This window comes from Atta colombica, unplaced genomic scaffold (genome assembly GCF_001594045.1).
Source record: "Atta colombica isolate Treedump-2 unplaced genomic scaffold, Acol1.0 scaffold44, whole genome shotgun sequence".
Classification (NCBI taxonomy): domain Eukaryota; kingdom Metazoa; phylum Arthropoda; class Insecta; order Hymenoptera; family Formicidae; genus Atta; species Atta colombica.
The window spans coordinates 342,756-358,147 of record NW_017259533.1 but is presented as its reverse complement, the minus strand read 5'-3'; the positions used below and the strand labels follow the sequence as shown (position 1 = coordinate 358,147).

Genomic DNA, 15,392 nt, shown 5'->3' with positions numbered 1-15,392 from the left:
ATATATATATATATATATATACAATATATGTGTATTTGAATATGTTGTTTGCTATTTAACATTTTATTTGATTGTATATATTTTAAGTTATGCAAACAATAGCATTTTACTAATGTAGTCCTTTATACGTTTTGATTACTCACAGCTTCTTTTTTGAGATTTTTATTTCAAAATAATTATTCCTTAAACTAATTGTAGTTCTAATATTAATTAATTTATAATTTACGTTATAAATTTTTATAGGCTGCCGATCTTATATACAGGATGTTTGGAAAATAATAATAAATCTTTTGCATAAGGGTAGAATGGACTAACTAAAAAGAAAAGTACTTTACCAATTTTAGTTAACAAGATCAATTGCTAAAAGTTGACGAAAATTGATCTTCAATAATTTTTATTCAAATATTATCAACTTTACAGAAAAACTGCAAAAGACAAAAATTGTTTATTTTCTTCTCATAAAACTCTACGAATTTTTTCAGAATTTTTTTATCAATCTTTTAATATTGCATCTTTTTAGTACTGCATTTTCTCATTTTTACCAATATAAAAAAATATGAATATTAAAAAATTCTGAAAAAATTCTTAGAGCTCTATGAAAAGAAAATTAACAATTGTTGTCTCTTGGAGTTTTTTTTTTTGTAAAGTTGATAGTATTCGAGTAAAAATTATTAAAGATCAATTTTCGGCAATTTTTAGCAATTAATATCTTGTTAATTATTGCGAAAATTGCAAAATGATACAGGATTTTTCTTCTCAGTTTAGTCCATTCTGCCTCTATACGAAAGATTATTTTCCAAATACCCTGTATACATAAAGTTATATGTATACATGTATTATATGAGTATGTATACACATTTGTATACCTACATATATTCTGCACACTCTATTTTTTTGTTAATTTTATAACCAAATTGTTTTGTAAAAAAAACTAACTGTAAATATGACATATGTAAACAAATAATTAATAAATAATTTGCCAAATGTTAATGTAACTGTTGAATATAGTTGCAAAATATATTTTTATGTAACACTAATTTGATACTTTTATATTTGAGAAAATTATATCTTTAACAATTACGCTAACATTTGGCAAATTATTTATTAATTATTTGTTTACATATGTCATATTTGTATCTGCAATTAAATTCACAAAAACAATTTTGTTGATAATTCCGTATATTTAATTTTAATTCCGTATATTTAATTGTTCAATTGGACATACTTTTTACAGCATATTAAATAAAGAAACATAGCTAATGTGGTTTAAATTTGTTAATCAGATATTCTATATTCGTTCTATATTCAAATGATGTTTAGTAATAAATCAAAAAAATAAAAATTCAAGAAAGAAAACTTTTTAAATTAAAAATTTCATGGTTACAATTCGAGATTTTTTTAACAGCAAATTCAATTCTTCTTTGACAAATTGGTGCCAGACGAAACTCTTAATCTTAAAAACTAGAGCCAAAGTGATTTTTTTTTGAAAAATAATTTTTTTTTAAATTCGTAGAAAATTGTCAGATTTCGAATGCTTTACAGGCTATTTGATATGATGCATATTAACGAAATTATTTCTATTTTTTTATACGAAAAAAGATCCACCATTTTAAATTTTATAATAAAGTTTAACTATAAAAAATTGTTTTGTTATTAAGTATACATGATAACAATTCTTGAAGAAAAAAAATCACCCTTATAAATTGCTGTGCGATTGCTCAAAGAAGAAAAAATTAATAAAAATAAGTTTTCTGCAAACAGATTATTAGTGAATAAATGCCTTTTTGCAAAAACTAATGAACATTTCAGGCTTGCTCAGGACTAGATTTGTTTGTCATTACGAGGACTACACTTTACGAAAATTTCAAAGCTTTGCGTTTAAATCTCAATGTTTTTTTTCTACTAAACTAATAGATCGATTTTAATGTTCCACATCTCATTTTGTAGTTATTTCGAATACTTACATTTTTTACATTAATTTTTTTTTCATACAATCAATATCTTTCGTTTTATAAGCGAAAAACATGTTTTTTGCAATTATTCGTTTTTTTCGCATATTTTCATCACAATTCTCGAGTCTCGAACATACGCATTTCTTTTCTAATGGCCTTTCGAGACTTTCGTGAAAAAAAATGCTAGTTTATAATTTTTTTTCTGGTTAAATTCTACTTCTATTAAACTATTCTTGCTCGAATTTATGAAGGGGAGGTACTATATAACGCGCATGAAAAATCGTAAACAATTAAATATCTCGTAAATATCTGTTACGTTTTAACATGATTTATACTATTCTGGATTAAGGGGACGGGTACACTATTTAATAAAATTACTATGTTATTTAGGATTCCCTCCATCCTTTACTGATGCGTAGGTCCGTCGAGTGACCGAGATTAGTGAGAAAGCATATTCAGCTCGAAACAAGCGACTAGTGTGTGAGAAGGAGTTCGCTGTCTCGTTCACTTTCAGCGTCGTGGGCGAGCACACGGACATGGGCTCGTGCTTAATTGTGTAGCTACTGGTTTCGTCAGACCGCCGTTCTCTGATTCTGTGTCGCAACTGTCAACGCAGAATGTTCTTCAATTCTTGGCTGAGTAGTCAGAAGACTTAAAACATCTAGATCTGAACTTACTAAATCCATACACTCGATACCAAATCAAGGATAATTTACAACATCGCGACCAATGCCATCAATCGACGGCCTAGCGCGGCCGAAGTAACCACACATATGTGTTGTTTATATAATGTCACACAGACGGCTATGAACACTCATGCTCATTTGAACATTAAGTCCACTTGGCATCTTCAGTTTCATAAAAAATTCTTCTCAATCTTGTGTAATCAGTGTAGACAATCATCATTTTAGTTAGAAACTTAGACTTGGTTAGGTGGCGTGGATGAGAATGCAAACTTTGCGGAGAGTATGTGAGAAAGAATAGCGAATAATAGGCGAGTATTGTAAATAATCAGATTAGGACGTGGGATTTCACGAGAACAGGCAATAAGGAAGCCGAGATAGGGATAATTTGAGAGGCGATAGATAATTTGCATAGGAGGCAGGCGAAAGAGGTTATGGCGGGAAAGGAACCGGTTGGCACGGCCAGCGGAAGGTCAGGTAGAGGAGCCAAGGCGAAACAGGAAGTGAGGCAAAAAAAAGTTAACTGAGGGGAAAAAAGTAGCATTCGTGAATATTAGAGAAAAAGGTGAGGCGGATGAAAGAAGAAACTAAGATAAAAGATATGAGAAAGGAAAATACGGCTTGCTGGAAAGAGAAATTAGAGAGACAAAAAGGGAAGTATATAGCAGCATGGAAAGAGAAATCAAAAGTCTGAAGGAGGAATGGGGGAAGCAAATGGAAGAGGCAGAGATTAGAGTAAGGGGATTGAGAAAAGCAGAGAGTTGGAGGTCAAATTTGAGCAGTTAGAGGGAGGGGTTAGGGAAAGAACAGGGACCAGTAGGAGAGAAGAGAGTAAACAAGAAGAGGCTAGGAATGGAGTAAGTAGCAGAAGAAGGTACAGCACATATACAGGAGCAGGATCAGTTATTAGTGAGGGAGGACTGAGTTATAGAGAGGTCAATATACTGAAAAAATGGCGAAAGAGAGGAAAGGAGACTGAACTTTGTTAAAGGAATAAAAATAGAGGAAAAATCAAAAGGTAGGGAAAAGGAGCAGAGAAGAGAGATATGAGTAAAAGAGTGGATAAAGGAAAAGTTAGAAGTTGAATGTAATACAGTTGCAATTAGAGAGAATGATAGCGTATATATAGAGGGAGAAGAGCAAAAAAAGGAAATTATGAAAAATAAGCACAAGTTAAAAGGGGGGAGAATATTTATAGAAAATGACTTAAGGTTGGAAAGGAAAATTCAAGAAAAAATGAATAGATGAGTAAAGGAGCAAAGAGGCAAGAGGAAGTAAAAGTAGAAGTAGAAAGAATGAGAATGGAAGGAGATAGGTAGAGATAAAGAAGAAGCGGAGAGAAATAAAGGAAGTGTAGGAGAGGACGAGAGGAATAATAATAATATTAGGGACAAAGAAGAATTTCGACTGCCAAGGAGAGCCGGAAGAGGAGAGGAGAAAAACGAAGGTAAAAGAGAAGACAAGTAAGAGAATAGGGAATGTAAGCAAAAGAAAGAGGAAAAGGAAATATAAAAGGGGAAAAATAAGAAAGAATGGAAAAAAAATAGGTATAGGAGTAAGGGGAGAGAGAATAAATAATAAGAGGAAGGGGGAAAAGGAGAGAAGTATGTTATTCTGGAATTGTATAGGAATATGGAACAAGGACATAGATTTTTGGAGGTATGTAAAAATTTTGACTGTATCAGCCTATATGAAATATGTATAGAGGAAAAGAACATGTATAGAGGAAATTGGGATAGGTTAAAGGGCAGATTGCCAAGAAAACATATATGGGAGTGTTATTTTGCAAGGAGAGAAGGGAAGAGAGGTAGGATTAATGGCGGTTTTATAATATGGAAAAGAAACGATGCTTCTTTTCCATATTATATAGGAAAGATCACATTAAGAAATTAAGTAGAAAGCTGGCAACAAGAAAGATATGAGGGGTTTAGGCGAGAGAATGTGCAGGAATGATTTCAGGAGATGGATTATTAAATATTTGGTGCAAATGTTATGGCTTATGGAGTAGAAACATGGGGTTGGGAGGAGAGAGGAATTGGAAAAGATTATGATGGATTATGTAAGATGGATGTTTAGTTTGGATTTACCAAACTACACCTCAAGATATTTAATTGTGAAGAAGCTTATGGATAAACTCAGAGTAGGATGGGAATAAGAGCAAGAAGATTGAGCATAAAATAAAATCAAGAAGGGTAGGAAATTTGACAAACGCGAGTTGGAAAGAAAAGAAGAAGAATGGATAGGGATATATACGGACAGGAAAGGATGAGGTATTAATAGGAACGGAATATAGAAGCAAGGGAAGTAATATATGGGGAGAAAGATTTTGAGGATTAATTAACAAACAAGGAAAGAGAGGTGCAAAGACAGTGAGAGGACTGCAAAATTCATAAGGCAAAATACAACGAGAGATAAAAGGAAATAGAGACAAATTCCAGAGTATTAGAGGAAAGGAAAAGAGGAGAAGAGGTGTAAGATTTTTAGTTTATTTAGGGCCTTACACTCTAAACGGACCCTGATTCCCGCACGGCCATGTAGTGCGGTCAATGGAAAAACCCCGCGCATTAATACACGCGACGCACGAATAGCGAGCGTCCAGCGAGTCCAGGAGCAGGCGAGCAGGAGCAGACACCGATGAATCAGTCTAATCTAGTCAGTTTAATGTAGACAACCTGTGGGAAAGGCACAGAATAAAATCTCTCTGTTTAAGGAAATCCTGATCATTCCTGTAATTTTCCTACAGAGGTGGGATTCGACTCAGAATTCGTACCGGTATTTGTACCGAAACATACGCGCTATAATATATCAGTTAGATACGCATCGAGTTACGTGCGCGGTTGAAAAATCATTCGAAATTTCATTATGCAGCAGCATAATACGTCGCGAATGGCCATTTTTGCTATGTAAAAAGCAAGGTGGAAACGGGCTGTGTGTCGGTCTGCCACGATCGCGAGACTGAGTGACTATTGTATAACTGAATATGTAAGTCAATAGTGATTACTAATACGAATGATAAGAGCACGAATTCTCAAGACTACACCGTGCAACTCAAAAATTGCTGGAGGCGAAGGATCTGTCGATCGTGGGTAATAAGGTCTACTTGATACTACATTTGCAAGAACACGATCCCGAAATATGGAAAATCGCCGAGGCAGAGGTGTTATCTACAGCACCAAATCTCTGTTGTGACATAGGGTCGCGACAGAGTACATATGGAGAAGATTCAGTCGCAGATCGTGAGTTCGAGCTCGTCCGACAAAGGGATCTTCTTCGACGCGAGATCGAGCTATGACGTGAGGCACAGCGCCAACCAGCGGAAGTCCTAGCATGAGCATAGACGGGGATTATCACCGTCGGAAGGGGCTCAAGGATATGCTGAGCGAATTCGACGGTTCGAGTAACGCCTTTCGGAATTGGAAACAACAGGTTGATTTCCTGCGAGATATATATAATCTCGATGATAACGCTACGAGAGTGCTCATTAGTTCGAGATTAAAAGGGAAAGTCTCGAGTTGGTTCTATTCAAAATCTCACATCATATTGAATGCGATAAATCTCATGGAAGAGATGAAACGAATGTCCGATCATTCCAGCAAGATGGCTCTGAGAAATTCGAGCGACGAACATGGCAGGTCGGAGAGACGTTCAATGAATACTACCATGACAAAATTATCATGGCGATTCATATTTCGATAGACACAGACGAGATTATCGACTACGTCATGTAGGGAATACCTGACTGTACGGTTACGCGATCAAGCGAGGCTGCAGCGTTTCAAGGATGCCGTCGATCTTATAGAGGCATTCAAGAGTATTACACTGAGGAACAACGCGAAGAGTGAGCGGAATTTCATTGGCGCTATTCACCAAAAGCCGAAGAAGAAAATAAAGATGGTAGCGAGCGAGCACGTCGAGATAAATCCAGCACCCCGAGGAATCAAGTGCTTCAACTGCAAGGAAAAGGGACATTGCGTGACAGAGTGCGTGAAACGCGAACCACCGTGAGCAAACCAACGGACACTCAACCCGATGAATCGGCGGGAAAGAGCAAAGCAAGCGAGGCGAATCTCATACAGCCATTTGTAGGATCCGAGCCATACACGGTATCTGTAATATATACTGCGCCAGATAACAAAGGTAACATATTACCTATAACATATAACATATAACGTTTTCGTGCATAGCGATCGACACCGGGTCGCCGATAAGCTTTATTAAAACCAGAAGCGCCGATTAATTGTCGCTATCCCGTCACGAACAACGATTTCTGATTCAATGGCTTTAACAATTCGCGATTTATTAAAATATTAAGTATTTTTGAAAGATGTGTTAAAATAAATAACATTGATGTCAATATTAAATTCTTTGTTATGCCTGATGAAATGATGAATGGTGCTGCGCTGCTAGGAAGAGATTTTATACGTCCAATCAGGCAGTGAAAATCGATTGACCGAGTGTTTGAGGTCACGCGAAACAAAACTGATTTGTCAGTTAACACGGATAATTTCGCCAAACAGATTTTACATATAGATTGTACCGACCAATCACTCAATGAGCCAAACTTAAATGTATGCGTAAGCGCTTCGTACAAGACAATAACAAGTTTAAAGGATTTATACCGAGACATATATCTGATAAACAAAAAGGAAGATTTGCTGGAAAATGTTCCGAAAATGATAATAAGCATAAGCAATCAATCAGCTTTCGCGTGCGGCTTTGGCACATGCCGACAAATTAAAATTAGCCGTCATCTTGGACGATTTAACTAAAGAAGATGTAATTCGAGAAAGTTTCCCCATACGCGAGTCCGATTGTATTAGTTCGGAAGAAAGATGATAACTTGAGGTTGTATGTAGATTACCGAGAAATAAATAAAATCTCGATTAAAGATAACTTTCCAACGCCATAGATGATAGACATTTAGATCGATTAAAGGGAAAGAGAATTTACAAAACAGTTTTCACCACATTAAAATGAATTCTCGATTAAATATCTTTCATTACACCTCTAGACCAATTTGAATATTTGAAAATGCTATTCGGACTCACGAATGCCCGAAAATACCCTAGAGTTTTTCAACGATACATACAACAAATATTTAAATTAATGATCAGAGAAAGTCTTAATATATATGGACGATATCTCGATAGCTACCGAGGAAATGCGAGAGCACCTCGACATCCTCTGAAGAGTATTCAAAATCGCACAGAAGTATAAACTTTGATTTCAGATAAATGCTCTTTTTTGTATGATTACGTATCTCGGATACTTAATTAATGAAAATGATATTCAATTAAGCGCGGAAAACGTCGAATCTGTTATTATCCGATTCCGCGTAACACGGAAGATGTACAGCGCTTCATAGGACTTGCGAGTTATTTTCGCAAATTTATTCTGAGGTTATAGCGAAACTGCTTGATTAAAAAAGATATCATGTTCAAATTCGACGCGAAAGAAGATAAAGCCTTAAAAGCGTTAAAAGCGCGCCTATCTAATCAATATTAGCGATTTATTGTCCCGCCGCGAAAACAGAATTACATTGTGATGCGAGTGTGAATGGATTTACTGTTATACCATACTGTTACAACAGCAAGATGGAGCAATATCGTATTTCAGTCACCGAACGACACCGGCGGAATTTAAATATTCCAGGAATGTCTGGTCGCTATATATGCGATTAAGAGATTCCACGTTTATTTGTCGGGCACTCATTTCAAAATTATCACAGATGCTTCCGTCTTACCCTTAGCAGACAAAACATTAATCCGAGAATCGCGCATTGGACAATGTTCCTATAACAGTATGATTACGAAGTAATACATCGACTGGGTAAGCATATGGCGCATATAGACGCGAGCCGATGTAACAGTATCTTAGTATTAGAAGGAAATATTTTTAAACAAGTATTATCTATAAAACAAAATCAAAATACAGAGATCAATAAAATCCGCAACCGGATTGGAAAAGGACAAAGATAAGCTATATGAGCTTAGAGATGGCCTCATATATCGGAAAATCAATAAAAACAAGTTGTTATTTTATGTACCGGAAGTAATGGAAAACAATATCAATAATGACATTGTACGTATCATGACGATATTGGGCATGTAGGAGCGAGCAAAGTAATCGCGAATATTACAAAAATCTATTGGTTTCCCGATATGCAGGTGAAAGTGAAAAGTTACATAAAGAATTGTCTTAAATGCATCGAATATTCCCCCCCATCGAATGGACGACCAGAAGGATATTTACACAGTATTCCGAAAGGAAAATTACCGTTTCAAATCTGTCACATAGATCATTACGGATCCTTGGAAAAAACGAGTCGAGGATATAAGTTTGTGTAGACGCATTTTCTAAATTTCTACGACTATATCCCTGTAAGACTACGAGTTCTAACGAAGCTATAAAACATTTAAAGGAATATTTCCGATACTACAGTAAGCCACGACGAATCATAAGCGATCGAGGTAACGCATTCACATCAAGTGAATTCAAGGATTTCTTAAAGAAAGAATACGTTGATCATGTTCTGATAACCACTCCACTGATAACCACTGGTCCTGATAACCACTTCTCCGTGTGTTAATGGACAGATTAAGAGATTAAATCGAGTCTTAATGCCTATCCTAGCAAGGTTAAGTGATTCTCCCAATAAATGGGACCAAGTAATTAGTCAAGCCGAATTTGCAATTAATAATACTGTTTGCAGATCTACTGGGAATACTCCTAGCCAACTGTTATTCGGATTAAAGTCAGTTAGGAGAGATTACACGAGTTTTTATGGTTAAGCTTAAATAGTCAGACAAAAGAAAATCTGGCCGAATTGCAAGAAGCAGCGTCGTGTAAAATTATAGAGAGTCAAACAACAAACGAGAAAACGTACAATAAATCTCGGAAAACCGCGATGACATCCCAAGTTGGCAATTATGTGGACATAATCAACCAAGAGATACCACCATTGATGCGAATAAAAAGCTAATCCCGAAATATAAAGCTTCTATTGTGAATAAAGGCGCAAATGATACATTGTAACCGATATTCCTGGATTCCAGATTACACAAATGCCATACAACGGTGTAGTGTCCGCAGAACGAATGAAAACATGGATACGCGAAATCAATTAAAATTAAGATCAACGATTTAGCAAATAAGATTAGTTCTAAGCTGTATTATAATGTGGGATGTATCATTAATTAAGTAATTTCTGTTAATTTTGTAAACCTTAAAAGCATGACCGAGACGCGTCAGGATGGACAAGTTGTAGGATTTTTAATTTATTCAGGACCTTATACTCTAAATGGACCCTGATTTCCGCACGACCCTATAGCGCGGCCAATGGAAAAACCCCGCGCATTAATATACGCGATGCACGAATAGCGAGCGTCCAGCGAGGCGTCCTGCAGGAACAGGCAGGCACTGATGAGTCAGTCTAATGTAGACAATCTGTGGGAAAGGCACGAAATAAAATCTCTCTGTTTAAGGAAATCCTGACCATTCCTGTAATTTTCCTAGAGATGAGAGATTCCTTGTTCAAATTAAAATGTGGGAACTTAGAGGAAGGTAATAAATATTGGGTAGAAGAGCATACGAGAAAGTGTATATTCTGTGGTAAGGGAAAAGATAATTTAAAGCACTATGTAGAGGAATGTTCGGAAATAAAAGAAAGGTTTACTAAATTAGGAAAAAATAAGGAAGAGATCTTAAGAAAATTGTATGATGAGGAATTAGATGAGGTGAAAGGGGAAATAATAAAGAATTATGGAAAGAGAAGGAAATATTTAGATAATTAGAAACTTTCTATCATGTCCAAATATTAATCTGTTTGAAAAACCTATGCATTATTTAAAAACTAGACATCTAGAAATTTATCTAATAACTTTAAAATATTTATGTACTCCTGGCAATTCTGCCAGTAGAACGATTCTCTATCACTGAGTATATTTCCTAAATGAAGAAATTGTTTCCCAAAAGTGTAAAAATTTTAAGGGAGATGAGGAAAGCATCAAAAAAGGACAGGGAAGAAATGTATAAGTAAAGAGAAGGCACGGAGAGAAAAAGAAAGTAACGTGAAAGGAGTAAGATATAAATATGTGATAATAATAATAATAGATGGTGATAAGACTGTGATAGAGATAACGTATGTATGTATGTATGTATGTATTAAACGAGAGTATATAACATTAGAAGTAGATATATAATAACTAAAAGAGAAAAACGAATAAAGCGAAAAAAAATAAAATGAAATAAAGTTGGTAAAGAAGCGAAGTCAGATGGTTTAACCAGAAAAGTAGGAAAATAAAGAGATAAACAAAATTTTTATAATAATATATGTGCGATAGCTTGCGGACGAGATATGGATGTATGAATGAGTTAAGAAATTTATGTAAACCATATCCCTTTCTTGGCTGTAAATACGATGAAATGTAATAAATTCTTTATTTTTATATAGTTAGAAAACTTTAGATAATTAGAAACTTTCTATCATGTCCAAATATTAATCTGTTTGAAAAACCTGTGCATTATTTAAAAACTAGACATCTAGAAATTTATCTAATAACTTTAAAATATTTATGTACTTCTGGCAATTCTGTGCCAATAGAACGATTCTCTATCACTGAGTATATTTCCTAAATGAAGAAATTGTTTCCCAAAAATGTAAAAATTTTAAGTTCTTTAAATAAAAATTACAAACTTGTAATCTAAAAAAGTTGTGTATTCTAAAAAAACTTCTATTTTAACACATTTTAATTATAAAAAAGATTATATTCTAAAAAAGTTTATACGCAAATGTGTACGAATAAAGAAATGAAGATTTTAAATTCTGTTATAATTTTTATTTACTTTAATTACTTTTCAATAACAAAAAAAAACAGCTTTAATTAAATGTTTATAAATCGATTAATCGATTATCTTAAAAGACTAATTGATTATAATCGATTTGGATTTATTGACATAATCGATTTAATCAATTTTGCAGAATGGTCAATTATGCCCATTACTAGTATATATGTCGTTGTCTAGATAGAGTTGTAAAGCTTGTAAGTGAAGTGCTTATAATCAAATAGTTTTTTATTCCTGCATTAGATTGCACTAGAATTCTATTTCTCGCTTTCGACAAACGTAGTATATCTACCTCACTTTAAGTTCCAAAAGTGTACACTAGTTCAGCCATAAAAAACACACTTTAAAGACTTTAGACTAGCTTAATAACTTGTTCAACAATAAAATAGTAAATTCTGATTTTAAAAATCATAGAAATTTATAAATAAAAAAGCAATTGTAACAATAAATTATAGAATATATTATACTTCACTGTTATATAAATATCGTTGTTTATATAATAAAATTAACTTACATGATAAAGAACGAATATCAATTAACTACAATGTGAATTTAAAGTGAGACAATCTTGTGACAGATGTTAAAATTAATATGCTTTCGTTGAGCTTTTATTATTGAATAAATTGATAACATGAAGCTCTGCTAATATTTGACCGTGCATCTCACAATCTCTACGACAGTTCATTCTAAAATATAACCATTGTATTAATGACAAAGCTTAATTTGAATGTAAATCTAACTTTGTGATTGATTATAACCTGACACTTGAGTCGAAACGTATATTGTACTTTTTAACACTGGATCGGATAAAGGAGCCAAATTGAGTCTAACGCGTAACAATCTTTCTAGGTAGACAAATAAAAATTCAATTATTTTATATAATTGAAAATTTTTTTACTAAAATTAAGAAACATGAAAAATGATGAAAAGTCACAAAAGAATATTACGTGGAAGCAAAATTGAAAAAGTTATATTAGTTTGAATTTTGCGAGGAGCCAAATTGGCTCCTTCTTTCAGTCCTTTTAATGTTAAATCAATAAAACGATATTTATGCGAATGTTTATGTGAATATCTTCTGTATTGGTTTAATGTTGATATTTTTATTACACGTTACACGATTTATTTGTTCTGACACATTAATTCTCTCACTTGATCTTAAAAAAGTATGAGAATATTAATTTAAAGTTCACACACACGCGCACCATACATCCATTCCAATAGAAGCTGATTAATTAGAAAAAGATAATATACCTTGCTAACATACTCATAGGTTCTTTTTTGGTTAAAGTATTCCTAGTTGTGGTAAAATATTTTCCTCCAACATTCAGTGTAATCCATTCTGAATTCTTGCTTAGTTGATTATGGTTCAAAATTTTACTTGTATGTATAAAATTTTCCCCACTTGAAACATATAAAATATCATCATCTCTGCAAAGAAAAATTGAGAAATATTTTATTAATCCAAAAAATTTTATGTCTAAATATTATTATATCTAAACAAAATATGAAAATAAATAAGCTTTTTACCTAATAAGCTTAATATCATCAATTTCACCACCTTGCGAAGTAAAAATTCTTTTTGCAGTTATTTCAAATTTTGCGCTAGCTGCCTTTAATAATTCATCTAACGAGTGAGTCACTACCAACACCTACAATAAATATAATACCATATCATAATAAATTACTGAAATTAAATATTTCAATCAAATATATTACTTTGAAAAGAAATATAGATACAACTAAATAGATACAAAAAAATTATGTCAGTATAATTTAATACAATAAAAAATATTAAATGAAAGATTAAATGAAAAAACTTTTAGGGGCAATTATTTCTTTATTTAAGAAAGTACTTGAAACAAAACTGTTGCAAATAATTCTCAAATTTAATCAAGGCGAACGAATAAATCGAAGAATAAATGTGAAATCAGTCAATGCAAGCCAACAAGTTAGACGTGTAAATTCATATATTTAAATCTTGAAAAGGACGATCTTATAGATGTTTCAATCCATTCGATTAGATCTTCTTCAGTGATGACAAAATCGTTAGTATAATATAATAAAATGTAAGAGATAGAATATAATAAAATTGGAGTATCGTTAACATACATTCATAATGTGATTTTAATGTTGTCTATCGTATCTATAAGTTAGATTAGTTAAAAAAACTTATGTAATATTGTTAATGATGATCTGTTAAATAAAACATGTTAACAAGATGTTCTAAGAGTATGTGAGAAGCACAAAAACAATTATCGGTGATCATAGATAATGTAACGGGAATAAATAATAATAAGTAAATAGATACAAACATGTAAAAATTATATATGACAGGAAATAAAACACAGTTTGAATGTAGGACATAGAACAGGAAGACATAGAACTATTAGATTCATTATATGTCAAACTGTGAAAATGTCAAACTTTTTTAAATAGATCATATAATGAATCTAATAGTTCTATGTCTTCCTGTTCTATGTCCTACATTTACAAATCACGTTGATTTGTGAAAGTGACGTTAATTTATCTTTTTGAATTCTAATGAAAGAGTTAAGCTTGTTTAATCTCTCGTAAGCGAGTCAAATTGCTTTATTTGGCCTTGAAAAATTTTTTTAATTTTTCTGAGATAGATGGAATATAAGATATCGTGAAAAATATAGTTATTTATGTCTGTCTATTTTTTATTATTCGTGTGAGTTTCATTGTCATTTTGATCTCTAAATTTTGTGAGCAATTTTTTTTATATTAAAAATTCTCTAAATTTTTTGAACAATCTTTTTTGATGATATTAAAAATTAATTTTAAGGAGTATCTGTTGTTTAATAAAATGTTGATTATTCTATGGAAATTTTTTTCGTCAAAGCTAAGATGTGACAACATTAAAACTCTATCTGTTAATAATAGTATTTTTTGGCATAATGAGTGGCATTTTACATTCTATTACATTTCTTTTTAACATAATTTGTCTGCTTGTTAATAGTATAATATTATAATCAGGGAATGGAAGTAACTCATTACTTGTAACGAAATTAGAGTCACAATTTTTTTTTAATTTTACTGGTAATTGCGTTACTTTCTTTTGATAACTGTGACGATAGTTACATTTTTTTGATAATGGTAACGAATTTTATAGTTACTTTTATCATTACTTCGCACATGATTAGACACGGTTCGATTGAACGCAAGTTATTTATAGCGCTTGAGACTAGAAAGCCCCTAGATACCTATCCGCTGTGATTGTAGTCGATTTTAGAAAAGTTTAGTAACGAAAAAGTAACAAAAAATTACTTTTTCGAGTAATGATAACTGTAACGAGTTACTTTTAAAAATCGATAACAAGTAATGATAACTTGTTACTTTTTCTACTCGATAACTTGTTATTTTTAAAAAGTAACTTTCCATTCCCTGATTATACCTTATAACTTAATGATAAATAAATACTCTTGATTCATAATGCAGTTAGCAATGTACTGTTTTTTTTTACATCATTATTAATATTATTATATACATTAATATTATTATATATATAGAATGTTCACCATCCGTACAATTTCTCAGATACTTTCGACAGTTAAAAAAAAAGTTAAAAGGTCAATATCTGTTTTACATAGGCTACAACACGCGATAAAAAAATATAAAAAATTTGTTTTTATAAAAAATCAAGATTTTTCATAATCATCTTAAATTTTTTAAATAGCACCATACAATTTTTTCTATAATATTGTAGAGATCTTCAAGACAAATTTAAATTACTATTGAAATGTCATTTCGTTGTTGTTTTATTGATTTTATTAATACTTAATTTCACTTTTGTAACATTATTTGTAACGGCAGTATTTACAACATCTGACTAGAATACAGAAAACACGCACGCAAGCACGCACGTACATGTACTTAATAAATTTAATAAAAT

At 32.4% G+C, this 15,392-nt stretch overlaps 1 protein-coding gene across 1 annotated transcript in view; it reads right to left on the bottom strand.

The window, feature by feature from the left end:
- LOC108691247 (BTB/POZ domain-containing protein KCTD9) overlaps nt 1–15,392 on the bottom strand; it is a 52,931-nt gene that overhangs the window by 9,460 nt on the left and 28,079 nt on the right. The window contains exons 2-3 of the mRNA XM_018198918.1: nt 13,007–13,128; nt 12,731–12,907 (exon numbers count right to left, since the gene is read on the bottom strand). Coding sequence (XP_018054407.1) covers nt 12,731–12,907; nt 13,007–13,128 — 299 coding nt within the window. The remainder of the gene's footprint in view (nt 1–12,730; nt 12,908–13,006; nt 13,129–15,392) is intronic.